The sequence below is a fragment of a genome, unplaced genomic scaffold (assembly GCF_019419815.1).
Source record: "Pyrus x bretschneideri cultivar Hongxiangsu unplaced genomic scaffold, Pyrus_bretschneideri_v1 Contig40, whole genome shotgun sequence".
Lineage (NCBI taxonomy): Eukaryota > Viridiplantae > Streptophyta > Magnoliopsida > Rosales > Rosaceae > Pyrus > Pyrus x bretschneideri.
The window spans coordinates 1,546,113-1,561,178 of NW_025999724.1; the positions used below are offsets into that span (position 1 = coordinate 1,546,113).

The 15,066-nt window shown below is 39.0% G+C and overlaps 1 protein-coding gene across 3 annotated transcripts; it reads left to right on the forward strand.

Annotated features, from left to right (window-relative positions):
• The first annotated feature begins 164 nt into the window (after nt 1-164).
• On the forward strand, nt 165-14,054 carry LOC103964230. Of its 3 annotated transcripts, none has more exons than XM_009377141.3 (16): nt 169-658; nt 1,167-3,899; nt 4,151-4,610; nt 5,342-5,570; nt 6,044-6,208; nt 6,494-6,766; nt 6,888-7,133; nt 7,767-8,159; nt 8,262-9,650; nt 9,818-9,874; nt 10,572-11,000; nt 11,605-11,828; nt 12,460-12,593; nt 12,737-13,006; nt 13,105-13,283; nt 13,398-14,054. In XM_009377141.3, exons 1-16 carry the CDS (start codon nt 253-255, stop codon nt 13,491-13,493), a joined length of 7,683 nt encoding a protein of 2,560 aa, XP_009375416.2. In that variant the 5' UTR covers nt 169-252; the 3' UTR covers nt 13,494-14,054. The 3 variants fall into 3 exon arrangements, with proteins under 3 accessions (XP_048422087.1, XP_009375416.2, XP_009375417.2); XM_009377142.3 differs by having other exon boundaries at nt 504-658; nt 1,187-3,899; XM_048566130.1 differs by lacking the exons at nt 11,605-11,828; nt 12,460-12,593; nt 12,737-13,006; nt 13,105-13,283; nt 13,398-14,054 and having other exon boundaries at nt 165-658; nt 10,613-10,792.
• Nucleotides 14,055-15,066: the final 1,012 nt, after the last annotated feature.

Genomic DNA, 15,066 nt, shown 5'->3' on the forward strand with positions numbered 1-15,066 from the left:
TCGAATTGGTACACTTTTTTTAATATTGTCAAAAGAAAATATCACTTTACAGCCTTGAGTTTGATTCGAATTACACATGGAGATGGAGGCCATTTCAGTGATTTTGCCTTTGGTCTGATGCGAATATTTTTTTAGGGTCGTTTCGCCTACACGACGTCGTCTCCTTCGCGCCACATTCGACGTCTGCCCTCTTCCTCCTTCCCTCTTCTTTCTATTTTCACTCGCTCACCGTCTCACCAAACCCAAAACCCAATGCCGGACGCAGACGCACCCTCCGCGTCCCAAACCTCTATCTCCGCCGCGGGCCCCACCCACCACCTCCCTCTCCAAATCCTCAGATCCGACCCGACACCTCCTGCCCCGACCCGATCCGACCCACCGGGATCCACCATCGACTGGCTCCCCGACTTTCTGGAATTTTCATGGGTCGCCTACGGAGCCTCATCACTACTAGTGATCTCCCACTTCCCCTCCCCACTCTCCGATACAGAAACACTCATCGGACCCATTTTCCGGCAGGTATTCGAGCTCTCCGGCGACCCCTCATCGGCCGTCGAAGCTGTCTCTTGGTCCCCAGCCACGCCCTCGATTGGCGAGCTTGCTGCCGCAGCTGAGAATTGCGTTTGGGTGTTCTCGCATGACTCGGCGACGTCCAAAGGTGCGTGATTGTTGGAGGTTGTTTTAGTGTTTGGTTACTGAGAAAATTGAGAGAGAAAATGAAAAGTGAATGTTAAGGTTTTGAATTGACAGCAGGACTTGAATGAATGTCTAGTAGCAGGTGTGTAAACTGCTTGCAGCAAAAAGGTTTCATATTTCCTGTTTGGTTGCTGAAATTTAAGATAGAAAATGAGGTGAAATGTTGATATTTTGAATTGGCGACTGGACTTTGGGCATAGAGTACAGAGAAGCCTGGTTAGATGTCGAACGTAGTTGTTTTCTGTTTGGTTTCTGAGAAAGCAAATCAGGAAAGGAAGTGATATTTGATTACAAATACATTGACATTCTTGTGATTTTCTGCATTCATGTGGTCCAAAATGGCAATATGATTAATGTTGGCTTTTAGTTCCTAAAAGTTTAGTAATTTATTATAGGCAATAATTCTGTATTCTTTTGTTATTAATTTGGTTTGTATGTATTAAATTTCAAATCTTTTTACTCATATTCAGGTTCTTTTTGTTGGAGCCAGAATGCAGTACTTGTACAGTCGACGAAGGTTAAGGCAATCAGATGGACGGGCTCAGGGGATGGAATTATTTCCGGTGGAGTTGAGGTGGTTTTGTGGAAAAGAAATGGCAGGTTTTGGGAAATTGCTTGGAAGTTTAAAGCAGAGCTGCCACAAAGTATGGTCACCGCAACTTGGTCTCTCGATGGACCATTTGCAACTGCAGCTTATCAGAGTAAATGGCAGACTGAAGGATTGTCAACTAATAAGGCTAGCAAATGTGTGTTAGTATGTCAAAGTGATGGAAAATCTGGATTTTTGAAATCCGAGCTACATCATCCTCATGCTGTCTCAATGATTCAATGGAGACCATCTACCGGAAGGCATTTAAACAGAGATGCAAAACATCCACCAAGGCAATTGTTGCTCACTTGTAGCACAGATGGAACTGTTAGGTTATGGTGCGAGGTTGATGAAGGAAGGGGAAGAAAATTTGGTAAGGACATGAATGACCCCAAAACAATGAGATGGTCATTTTCTGTAGCCGCTGTAATAGAGATAAACCAGGCTTTGAATGGACTTCTGGGCACTGATATATATGTGATGTGGGCTACAGAAATTGGGGGTGTATGTAAAACTAGTGAAGGAGCTAAACAAATTTTCTCCACAAAAGGTTATCTGCAGGACCAGGCTGGTAACTGCGAGTGGATAATTGGGTTTGGCCCCGGAATGTTGGTAAATTTGTGGGCTATACACTGTCTTGACGATGTCTCACCAGTAAGATTTCCACGGGTTACTTTATGGAAGACACAGAAACTGCAAGGTCTAAAAGTGGGACATTCTAATTGGACTGGACTTTCTAATTGTAAAGATGGAATACCTCTTAATAAAGTCGTTATCTCAAGGAACTGCTTGTCTGGTCCACCAACATTATGCTCTTCGGTTCATTTATTACCTTGTAATTCCTTGGTTTGGTCACAAATACATACTCAGATGTCAAATAATATAGAGGATGCACCCGTTAATAAATCTGGTGTGGAGAACATCTTATCATGTTCAGCTGGTGGACTCCTGAATTTGGATGGTCATGCTGGAAGAATCTTACAAGTAGATGTGCATCCTTATAGCTGTGAAGTTGAATTGGCTGTCTCTTTAGATTCTTGTGGATTACTTCTTTTTTGGTTCTTTTCTACCATTTCCAACTGCATCTTGGACCGCCCAACATTAATTCCAACATGGGAGCTTTGTGGGAAGCTTGCGACTCAAGGTTCATGCTCCAAATATACAAGCTTGAGGTGGGCACCATCAATCGGAAATGAAGCAGTTATTCTTCTTATGGGACATGCTGGAGGGATTGATTGCTTTGTTGTAAAAGTTCATCACAATGAGGAAGAAAGTATAGAATGTCACTACTTATGTACAATACCTTTTACAGGTCATGGTCCTTTTGTGGATGGTCCTGCTAGTATCTTTTCAATTCCTTTGCCTTCAACTTGTCCTAAAACCCTAAAATCTAATAAATTTTTGCTTTTGGGTGTATGGATGAATGGGTTTCAGGCTCTTTCTTGGGAAATAACCTTGCATTCTTTTGATTTGTCAAGAAGCTACTGTGAGTGCAATTTTGATGCAGGAAATGCGTCTGAAGGCAGTATGTGGGGATTTGAAACTACTTTTGCCGATAAAAGATATTGTCTTAATGTAAAACCTTGCTCATCACAGATCCCAGATCCTCACATATATGATGAGGTTACAAGTTTTGCTGTGGTCTACCCGGGAAGAAAGATATCTATGGAAAAGAATTTGGCTTCTATTATTGATCGATGCTGTCCTCCATATATTATGGCTACAGGTTGCTCCGATGGTAGCTTGAAATTGTGGAGGAGTGACATGGATAAGCCATCAACACCTCACATTCCATGGGAACTTGTGGGTAAGTTTCAGGCACATCAAGGACCTATTAGCCATGTATGCTTGTCTGACTGTGGTGGTAAGATAGCAACCCTTTGGAAGGAGCTTTCTTCAAATACTGTTAGCACTCTTCATATATGGGACTCTGTACTCCTAGCAGGTGCAGGGTCTTTTATGCTAGAAGGTACAATATCCTTTGGTCAAGATCTTGTTGCTTTAAATTGGCTATCATTTGGAAATGGTCAGTTATTACTTGGAGTTTGCACAAAAAATCAGTTGCAAGTATATTCCCAGCAGCGTTACGGTGGCCAGACTTTATTAAACTCTGAAAAATCATTGAAAACGGATATATGGGTCTGCATTGCGTCGACTCATACCTTCCCTCCCATTAATGATTTCTTTTGGGGCCCCAGATTGTCAGCTGTGTTTGTTCATAGTAGCTACTTTTGTGTAAATAGTCAGTGGTTATTCCTTGCAGATAAGAAACATCTTGTTAATGTCGATCCAAGTTACATCATGGAAAATTGCTTGGATTCTGTGGGTGGAATGGAAGAGGACATTAGTTCTGGAATTTTCATTGATTGTGCACTTGGTCAATTTAGTAAAATATTACTTGATGACAACAGAGGAGATTGCAAGTCTCGTATTCCATTGGAGATTGATTTGAAAAAGGATTATCTTTCTAGCAGCTTGTTTGTAGCAAGGGCTCAACTGAAGTGTAGTGGGGCTACTAAAGTAGGTATATGGACCATGCATGACGTGGTTGAGCAGTTAAGTGGATCTCTGCCAGTTTATCACCCAGAGGCTCTATTTATGAATATCTATTCAGGTATTAATATCACAGAAGTTCAAGTGAGTTGTGTGGTACTGGTTAAAATCTTCTATTCATCCCCCTCCCCCGCTCACTCTCACACCCTCTCCCTCCCTACCACTCTCTGCATGTCTCTTTTTGTCCCAATTTGAAGTTTCCAAATTGTCTTTTACTTCTAAAGAATCCTTTTTGAATTCCTTGTTTTCCAAGTAAGTATTTTTTGTAATATTTAATTAGTTTAATAAACAAGGAATCTGTAATGTGTTTAGGAAATTGGAAGCGTGCTTACATTGCTCTGAGGCATCTTAATGAGTTTCTCTCTTCTAATTCTTCTCCCGAGAGGAAGTTTAGCCCTGCAAAGTCTAGCCATTGCATTCCGCAGATTCCTTTGTCAAATTTCTTTGATGCACATATCTCAATAAATTCAAATGACAAAGGATTTAAGTGGAATGGTGATGCATCTGTATTTACGTCATCTTCTCCGTTTCAAATAGGCTTTGGCCAATCTACATACGGCTTGGACTCTTATGGTTCCAGTAATATGATCAATTCTTCCTCAACAAAATCTGAACTCAATGACTTTATTGAGCCTTTTGAGAAGTTGTACAAGTCAGCAGCTATAAGTGACATAGAGAAGATTCAAATTCTTTCCATTATAGATCTACTTACTGAATTGTGTAGTTCAAACTCTAGTTCTGCATATGAAAGTCTTGACGAACCTGGACGGAGGTATTTCTGACTTCTGTACCCCATTTTGTATTCTTTTATTTGAGTTACAATTCTTGAATTTGATTAGAGGTACATTCACAGTGAACACTAATTTCTAGCTAACATAAAACATGAAAAACTGGATTTTAGGTAACAACAGCCCTCCAATTTGCATAACTATAAAAGGGTAGGTCTGAAACCCAATAGAAACCCAAACCGACAACCATCCCACAAACCATCTGCACCCTCCCCTCTATAATTTTTGAAGACTCTTATATTTTGTTCCATACGCACCATTCAAAACACAGCCAACACACAGAATCCACAAAGCCTCTTCTTTGCCCAACCATATATACTCTTATTGGAAGTGTGTGGTGATGGCTATTTTCTGGGTGATTTAAAGGGAGAGGAATAAAATTATATTTGACAATGGGAGGAGCGAGGAGACATTTTTTCGTTGGAGAGGGTTTGCTTTTGGGCGTCTCTATGAGCCTTGTCTTTTCCAACTTTAGGGGTACTAATCTTTGACATTTAGGGAAATTTATAGTGAAAATATCTATGTTTCAGCTGGGTAAAATATCCAAGAATAAAAGGTTGAGCAGTGATGAATAATTTTATCTAATAGTGTTGCATAAAACTGTACTATTTGCTCATAACTTTTTTGAAGTTGTTTAGTTCTTGATAGTGATTCAAACAATGTTTTCACTTTTTCTAATTCTTCTATTTTATTCTGAACTGTCCATTCGTTGTAGGTTTTGGGTTGGATTGAGGTTTCAGCAACTACATTTTTTCCGAAAGTCTGGTAGATCGGCATCCGTGGAAGAGTTGGTAATTGACTCCAAGTTGATTGGATGGGCGTACCACTCTGATTGCCAGGAGAATTTATTTGGGTCGTTTCTACCTAATGATCCATCTTGGCAAGAAATGCGGAATTTGGGTGTAGGATTTTGGTTTACAAATACAGCACAGTTGCGTTCAAGGGTAATACTCTAAGATTATTCTTTGTATACTTTTATGCACTAAACTAGGGAAATGGCTCTTCTCAATCTTCTTACATCACCAGAAAAGCCGGTTCTCTTCTTTCCAATTTCCCAAGTAGTTATCTAGAAAAATAAAAAAATAAAAAAAAAACATAGTAGTTAAACCTGTCTGTGATGTCCATACATTTTGGCAAAGATTAATATGCATTGTGTTGACCAAGTGTACCAAGGCAATAAATTGATCTCGCATAAGCAATGAACCTTAAGTATATAAATAAAAAGAAAACAGTTTCAAAAGGCAGTTAATTTGTTTAGTTTTATTATTGTGCGGTAATTTTAGTTTATCAATGGTCATGTTTAAGATGTTCAGTGACTTCATGCAGCTTCCTTATTGTGCTAGGAATATAGTGATTAAAATTCTCTTCATGATTTTATGCAGTTAGGACATGACTCTGTTTTTGTCTTTCACTATAGATGGAGAAACTGGCAAGATTGCAGTATCTGAAAAGGAAAGATCCTAAAGACTGTGCATTGCTGTACATTGCACTGAATAGAATTCAAGTTTTGTCTGGCCTTTTCAAAATAAGCAGGGATGAGAAGGATAAGCCCCTTGTTGGATTTCTTTCACGCAATTTTCAGGTACTTTTAAATTTATAGGCGGGTAATATATAATCACTTGTTTACAAGATTATAGAGAAGGAGTTCTGTCGGAGGAAATGTTTCTTCTTGAGTTGAGGTCCTCCTTGTCCCAAATTTTTTTCTCTTCACTTATTGGTGCCAGTATGGACTCTCTCTCTCTCACACATTTTTTTTACTACTAACTATCAGTTGAACTTGACCGGTAGATTGTCTTAACAATATTCAATCTTAGGTTGTCTTAACAATATTCAATCTCAATTTTGCATCCACGTTTTATTCTTTCAGGAGGAGAAAAATAAGGCAGCGGCTTTGAAGAATGCATATGTCTTAATGGGGAGACATCAGCTGGAATTAGCAATTGCTTTCTTTCTGCTTGGAGGTGATACTTCTTCTGCAGTCAATATTTGTGCAAAGAACCTTGCGGATGAACAGCTTGCATTAGTTATCTGTCGACTAGCTGAGGGTCATGGTGGGCCACTAGAGAGACACTTAATTACGAAGTTCATGCTACCATCCGCAATTGAGAAGGGCGACTGTTGGTTGGGAAGCCTTTTGGAGGTGTGTTTGTATAGTTTAACACAAGTATTTCTTGTTAAAATGGACTCTGCCACTGTCTGTGATGTGCTGCAGCGCAGTTCTTTAGATGTCATACCTTACGGTGACTCTTCTTGATTTGCAGTGGGAGCTGGGAAATTACTCTCAATCTTTTACATGCATGCTTGGTTTCCAAATAAATTCTGCAACTGAAAAGTATGCACTTTTGTCCAACGGTGCTCCTTTTTCAGACCCAAACGTTGGTCTGTATTGTCTAATGCTAGCAACCAATAATTGCATGAAAAATGCCGTTGGGGAGCAAAATAGTGCATTACTCGGAAGGTGGGCAATATTGACTACAGCTACTGCATTAAACAGATGCGGTCTTCCAGTAAGTTTACTGTTTCATCCATGCTGTTGTTTTGAATGATATATGCTGGATGCGAATGTAGTGTTTTAGGTGATTCTTCCTTTTATGAAAGATTAATGACATTCTGAAATGTTGGCCATATTATTGTCTCATGTTAACCTGTTCATGAATTGCATAATTTATAGCTCATAACCTGTTTCTATCAAAATACTGCTTGAGTTTTGACTATATAGTTTCACCGTCAAGTTTATACACCGAGATGCTATAATCTGTAGGACTTGCGTATACAAACTGGTTTCTTGTCTTTGTACTGGAATATGTTGATGATTTTTTTCTGTAGTAGGCGGATAGGTGTCATACTATGTGTACCATGTACATCCAGATCTCTGTAATGAACTTATCCAAAAACAGAAAAGCCTCCTGCCAATTTTACATAAAAACTCCATACGACTTTACATGTATTGAAAGGCATTCGAATTGGTTGTGCATATGGTTTTGCACTTCTTGTTACAACTGCTCTTCTAAGGTTCATACTGCTTTCTATTGTCTTATGGCTTGTCAAGTGTAATTGGATTTTATTGTATAGGTGTATGATTGGACAATTCTTATGTTTTGTAAGGATATGCGACTAATAAATCTCATACTTATTGTAAGCTTGAAGCTTTGGAGTACCTTTCGTCTTCACCAAACATTCCTGGGGATACAGATGAAAGGGGTACGTCAGATCTTGGGCATTCTGAAAATCTGCGTGCAATTCTAAATCCTTCTCCCCGAAATTCTAGCAATTGGTTATCGAGTAATGTGGCTCTCCATCTGGAGTTCCAAGCCAAATCAGATTTGACACTTCAATACTTATCAAAGTTGGTAAGAGAGCATCCAAGCTGGGTGGATATCGTCTTTGGATCTTTTCAAGATAGTACATGTGTAAGGGAGTGCAAAAATCAGGAATATGTAAAAGTTCTTGAATCTTTCCAACAGAAGTTATACACAACACTAAATCAGTTGGAGCAGAAGTTTTCAGTGGTTCCCTTCCATCTTGTTAGCATGGTATATTTTTAGCCTGTGATGTGATCAAACCTGTTAGTTTGTCTGACATAAAGTGATTAGTTGTCCTAGATTGACCTTATTTTTTTCCTTTTCATTCTGCAGATTTTAATCTCGCTGTACGATTATGGGCTGTGGTTTGTTGGATATGATATATTACATAGATACACTGCTCAAAATCAAGATCTAGATAAAATCCAAACAGCTGACAAATTCCTATCATATGCTCTTATGCATAAGCCGCTTTTGAAGGCCACCAGAGAAACTTCCCTTTTGTTTTCACGCGTTATTGTTGCCTGCGGTATAACATGCTCTGTTCTGAAGTCGCCTTATATTGAAGACAAAGTGTCTGGTGATAGTAGATCTACAGGGTCAGATGCTTTGGAGTATTACTTTCAAGGTCTTATACTGTTATTGAGGAGTTTAAGGGCTGCTTTGGGAACGACATTTTGCTCCGTCACAGAAGATCTCATCATGGAACCCCTTACAATCATTGATTTGATCGAGTATTATGTACATCTTGCTTATGCTTGGCGTCATAGAAACTCAAAAGTTCTCTTACTATTGGTGCAACCCCTTCTGATCACATTTACTAATGGGCATACACCTTATGAAGTTGATATGATGAATATGAAGAAACTCCTCACCCAGATTCCAGAGGTGGCGGTTCAGAATAATGTGGGCCTTCAGGTTTCTCAAGAGAGAAATATGACGCATTTGGTTCCAGAAGATGAAAGATGGCAAATCATAAGTGTTTGCTTATGGCAACACATATCCAGATTCATGCAACATAACTTAAACATGTTGTCGTATAACCTTGATGATGGCTGTTTTGCTGGTGAACCCCATCGAAAATATTTTTCATGGGCACCTAGCTCTGCAAGTTTAGATTCTGATAGCAGCAGTCTGAAAGAACTGATTGGGCTGGTCTCATTGAGCTTAGTAAAGTTATTGAAGCCCACACTTTCACAGGTTGCCTCTTATCATGTAAAACAGCTAGCATCACTTCTACAGCACAAAATGGATAATGGGTTGCGCGTAACGACTCTTGTTTGGTTAGAAGAATCTAACAAGTCTCAACCCGGAGCTCTCAATGAGCATCTAAATCAGGATAATGTCAAATTGGACACGATAGGTGAAAGACTTGAATCTGATATGTTATGGGATGCCTGTGCTGACCCTAAAATAATATCCGAAAGTTTTGCCCAGGAAAAAGTAGACTTGTCTCACTCTCTTGATCATAAACCCTCTAATGGATGGGGTACCATAAACAGGGGCATTGGAGCTGCAGATGAAACTGAGGAAATTCACCATCATCAAGTTACACTCAATAGTAGTTCTCCCAATAGTGAAGCTGGATCACCTGCTAAAAGTGTATTTCGGGGTGGGCATTCTTTCCTTGGTGCCTGGCAGAAAGACACAACCATTACAAAGGAAGTCACACCTTTTCTAAACCCAAAGGAGATATATAAGAGAAACGGGGAGCTTTTGGAGGTACACGTCTCTTCATTTCTTTCCTCTTAACTTTTGGCAATTTACAAATATTATATTGATCACTGCATGAAGATCTTTGTATTGAATTAGGGTTCTAAATCCTGAAAGAGAACATTTTTTGGCACTTTTGATGATATTTTTTAGTGATTATCTTCTATCTGGATCAGGCGTTGTGTCTCAACTCCATTGACCAGAGTCAAGCTGCACTTGCAAGCAACCGAAAGGTATGTTCCTTCACTTGAACCCAAATCTGGTGAGGAAATCCTTAAATTTATTTTCATACGACTAACCATCTTCTGTGTCTTAACACTTCTTAAAGGTTTGATTCTATTAGCTTGGGCGTGCACTAGATATAACCTCCTATATTTTTTTCCTTGAGAACTGTGATAAGTACCTCATGTATTTTGGTCATCAAAAAGCAAAAAAAATAAAATTGTACTGAAATACATGCCATATAACCAACTAGTAGGTCCACAATGATGTTTAAATTATTGCATATATACTACTTACTCCCCAGAAATGTGTCCTGTGTATTTAAAATTGTTAAATTTCATTTTCCTTTGATTATGGAGTTCTCTATATACCTACATAAGCAAACAAGTAAAATTAAAGTTGAAACTTCAGCTTAAGAAAACAATGAAAATTTTACTAAAACTGTATAAATTTATTGAAGTTGAAACTGCAGCTTAAGAAAACAATGAAAAATTTACTAAAACTCTAAATAAATTTATATTTAGTTATGATCTTTCCTACAATCAGTTTGCCTGATTTCTTTATCGCAAGATCAGCTCTTCCAGAAATGCATATATTGTGAATGATTTAAACTGATTTTTCAATTTTGACAAATGTCATTGTTTATACTTTGCACCCCGTATGGGAGCGCATCTGAGAGAGTATTAATTTCAACTTCTTGTGGTTCAGGGGATTATATTTTTTAATTGGAAGAATGATATGCCTTTCAGAGATCAATCAGATTATATCTGGTCACTGGCTGATTGGCCACCAAATGGGTGGGCTGGTTCTCAGTCAACCCCTGCTCCAACATGTGTTTCTCCTGGTGTTGGTCTTGGAAGCAAGAAAGGAGCACACCTTGGATTGGGTGGAGCAACTGTTGGCGTGGGTTCTTTTGCAAGGCCGGGAAGAGATTTGACAGGTGGTGGAGCATTTGGGGTTCCAGGTTATGCTGGTATGGGGGCATCTGGTTTAGGTTGGGAAACTCAAGAGGACTTTGAGGAGCTTGTTGACCCTCCAGCTACTGTGGAGAATGCAAATACGAGGGCTTTTTCAAGTCACCCATCTAGACCTTTCTTCTTGGTTGGGTCTAGCAATACACACATCTACTTATGGGAGGTATGAAACTTTTGACAGTGAAGTTATTGGATTTGCTTCAAGATCCTGTAGATACTATTTGCAATCTGTTATCTGATATCTGCATTGGGTTTCCTTGAGTGGTTTTTGTGAAGATTCCTATAGATCTCAACAGAGCAGGATAGAATCTTAAGGAAAGTCTTCTTACGAGGATATTTTAAATTGTATTATCATATAGTACTTTGCTTGATGAGTCTTGTGGTCAAATCCAAAGTTTTTTTGTTGATTACAGTTAACTACAATAATTTGTTACTAGGGTGCATTCATGCAGTATTTTTTTTTTATTTTCCCTTTTTTTTTAGACATTCATAATTACCCCAGAAACATTATATCTTTGTCCCCTTTGTGGTAACTGGTAACTTATATTTTCATGATACACTTGTATGTTATTCTACCCTGACCTCCAATCTATCCCGCACACTTTTTGTAAAATATTTCTTCCTACAATGCACTATGAAGAATGCACCGAAACTATGTTCAAATACAATCATAATAAGTGCTGTAAAGTGCAATCTTGTGAATATTTTGCCATCTCTGTATGTCACCTTTAAGGGCATATAATTATATGTAAATTTTATAAATGCAGTTTGGTAAGGACAAAACGACTGCAACTTATGGAGTGCTGCCTGCTGCAAATGTCCCTCCGCCTTATGCTCTTGCATCAATATCCGCTTTGCAGTTTGACCACTGTGGACACAGGTTTGCTACTGCGGCCTTAGATGGAACTGTGTGCACGTGGCAGCTGGAGGTCGGAGGAAGGAGTAACATTGGTCCCACGGAGTCATCTCTATGCTTTAACAGCCACGCATCGTAAGTGCTATGTAAATTTTAAAATTCATCACACAATTCCAATTGTTAAGCTCTTAACTACGTTTTGGACAAAAGTGTAGCATCAGGAATTCTTTTGAGCATTGCTGCAGTATGTGTTAAGATGAAGTAACAGTAACTTTTGCGTCAAGATTTTTTCATTTTGGGATGGCTACTTCCCTCGTTATGATTTAATGCAATCACTCTACGGTGATAGCAGAAACCTGATATTATTGTAATACCCTCGTATAGTTCTGGACTTCATTGTGTTCAACAGTTTGTTGTTGACCTAAACTTTAACTGTTTAGGTGGATGTTGATCCATAGCAAATGACCATTTGTATTGAAGTGCTTATCTATTGACCTTGATTTATTATTGGTAACCTTTTTCAGCATGTTTGCTTAATTTATGTGTGTCATTTGGTTGTCTAGTCAAATGACCATTTGTATTGAAGTGCTTATCTATTGACCTTGATTTATTATTGGTAACCTTTTTCAGCATGTTTGCTTAATTTATGTGTGTCATTTGGTTGTCTAGTATTGTTTGTATGTGCATGATTATTTGTTGACCTGTGGTTAACACTCAATTTTAGTCTGATAATTTCTTATCGTTTCAACTGTAATTTCATTTGCAGCGATGTTGCTTATGTCACTTCAAGTGGATCAATCATTGCTGTGGCTGGATATAGCTCCAATGGTGTTAATGTGGTGATATGGGATACATTGGCTCCACCTACAACCTCACGAGCTTCTATTCTTTGTCATGAAGGTCTCTCTCTCTCTCTCTCTCTCTCTCTCTCTCTCTCTCTCTCTCTCTCTCTGTGTGACACGTTGGACATTGTTATTAACTTTCTTGTCCAGTTAATAATTTTTCTTCATCTTGTATATGCCTTGATTTTTTTCTGTGTGAAGGTGGTGCACGCTCTCTTGCTGTCTTTGATAATGACATAGGAAGTGGCTCTGTCTCCCCACTTATTGTGACTGGTGGTAAGGGTGGTGATGTCGGACTTCATGATTTCCGTTACATTGCTACTGGAAGGAGTAAAAGGCATAGGCATTCGGATAAAGGTGAACAAGTCATCAAGACATCACCGAATAATGATACGCATTCTGAAAATGGTACCAAATTTGGGGAACAAAATCAAAATGGGATGCTTTGGTATATACCGAAGGCTCACTCAGGTATAACCTGATTAATTTTCATGCAAGAGTAACTGTGAATAAAATTATTTGTTGGATCACTTATCATTTAACTTTTTACTGAATTAATCTGGGTGAAGGGAGTGTGACCAAGATATCCATAATCCCAAACACAAGTTTGTTCTTAACGGGAAGCAAAGATGGAGATGTTAAGCTTTGGGATGCCAAGAAAGCTAAGTTGGTACATCACTGGCCGAAGTTGCATGAAAGGCACACATTTTTGCAACCAAGCACTCGAGGCTTTGGCGGAGTAGTCCAGGTAAGTCCTTTGTTCATCATATGTCTGTATATGTATTGTAGTTAGACACAGTAAGTGATTTCTGTTACCTCGTAAGATAAATTACTTAAGGTGACACTACATTCCATGTCATAGGCTGCTGTTACAGATATAAAAGTCGTTTCACACGGTTTTCTTTCGTGCGGTGGAGACGGCACTGTAAAGTTGGTTCAACTCAAAGACCACATCTGAACTCATGGACAATAGGACTGACTGCAGAAAACACAAAATTTTGCTTAACCGTCCACAATTCAAAGTTGGTGATTGGTGAAAACGAGAGATACTTCCCACATTGCTTGACTGTTGCTTGTCACTAGCATATACTGTAGTCGACTGGAGGATGAAATGACAAAGAGACGCTCCTGGAATTTTTACACATTTGGACAAGTGAAGGCAGTATGAACTGTATAACGTTTCTTGCTTGGAGGCGTCTTCCAGGACCATACAATAAGAAAAGAAATCGGATAGGAAGTTTATTGGTTTTTCACCGTGATCTTCGAGCAACGTTGTTCGGAAAGCCGGCATGGTCGAGTGTCTTCCGTCGACTGCTCTGCCCTTCTCATGGCAGTATCTGTTTTCGAATTACTTAATGTGCATTATGTGCTGAAACAGAAAAATTACCCCTTATTTTTATCTACTTGTAGTATTTTGCATTAACTCAAAACTGTTCCAAAAAGCTATTAGGAGAGAATGTAAAGTGAATCAATTTTTTACCATTTTACGTTATATTTTACTGAAAGTTTTTTACTGCCATTCCAGCCCCCGGAGAGAAAGTAAAAGAAAAAGGAGACGGAAATGTCAAGATATTCTCTGTGGTCTCGACCCTGAATCTCTGATTGTCTGTGGGAAGAGAGGGTGAGTCCGTGGGCAGAAAGACAGCACACGATAAGCACGTGGCACTCCCGGATTGCATTGCAAGCAACTACAAAAAAAGTCAAAAGTACTTTTAGTCTGCTTTTGGTGGTAACTTTTACTGGAAGGAATGCTTCTAATTTGGTTCACACCTTTTGCCCATTGGATAACTAAAATTCCCATCAATTAGGCCACTTAATTAGCCTTTATAGGTTGTCCATGCTTGGCCATAAATCAATGGGCACACCCTGAAAAATACCTCATGCCTCTCTCGATCTTTCGTATTGAGTCGTGACGATGATGTTAAAACGTGAGCATCAAATTCAAAACCTACTAATACCAGATCTTTTGAAACGCTTATGATATGCTTTTATTCTTTGATTTGAGATGCAATAACACATCACTCGTGTGATAGAATGTGAGGATTCAGCTCTCAAATCAATTGGCAATGTGTGAAGTGGCACGAAACATTGGGTGGGCACACACTATATCCTCATGGCTGCCTTGATGATCACTATGTTCAAGTAAAAACGAATCATATTCAATTTTGTACATAACTTATACTAGCATCAGTCATGCGTGACAGTGACACAACCGTTGATGATTATAATTCGTGCGGTATATCCAACACACATCAAGAACGACTATAACAGCACAATGAGATCAATGCTAGCACAATCTAACGCACATCAACGAGGACTATGATAGCACCACGAGATCAACGCTAGCACAATTCTACATATCATAGTCACCTAATTCAAGATCTTGGTGATTAATTCAAGCTAAAATCTTAACCCTTGTACACAAAAGGGTCCACCTCATCACTCTCTCACTTCGTCATGGGGCCCACCCTAGATGCCAAATTTCGCTCCATATTATCAATGTATATCTATTACCTGGGAGAAGCCGAAAT

Coding starts and splice junctions, on each gene's coding strand:
- LOC103964230 (XM_009377141.3), top strand. CDS start 253: ATGCCGGACGCAGACGCACCCTCCGCGTCCCAAACCTCTATCTCCGCC. Junction 659..1,166: donor TGACTCGGCGACGTCCAAAG/GTGCGTGATTGT, acceptor ACTCATATTCAG/GTTCTTTTTGTTGGAGCCAG. Junction 11,829..12,459: donor TGCTTTAACAGCCACGCATC/GTAAGTGCTATG, acceptor TTTCATTTGCAG/CGATGTTGCTTATGTCACTT.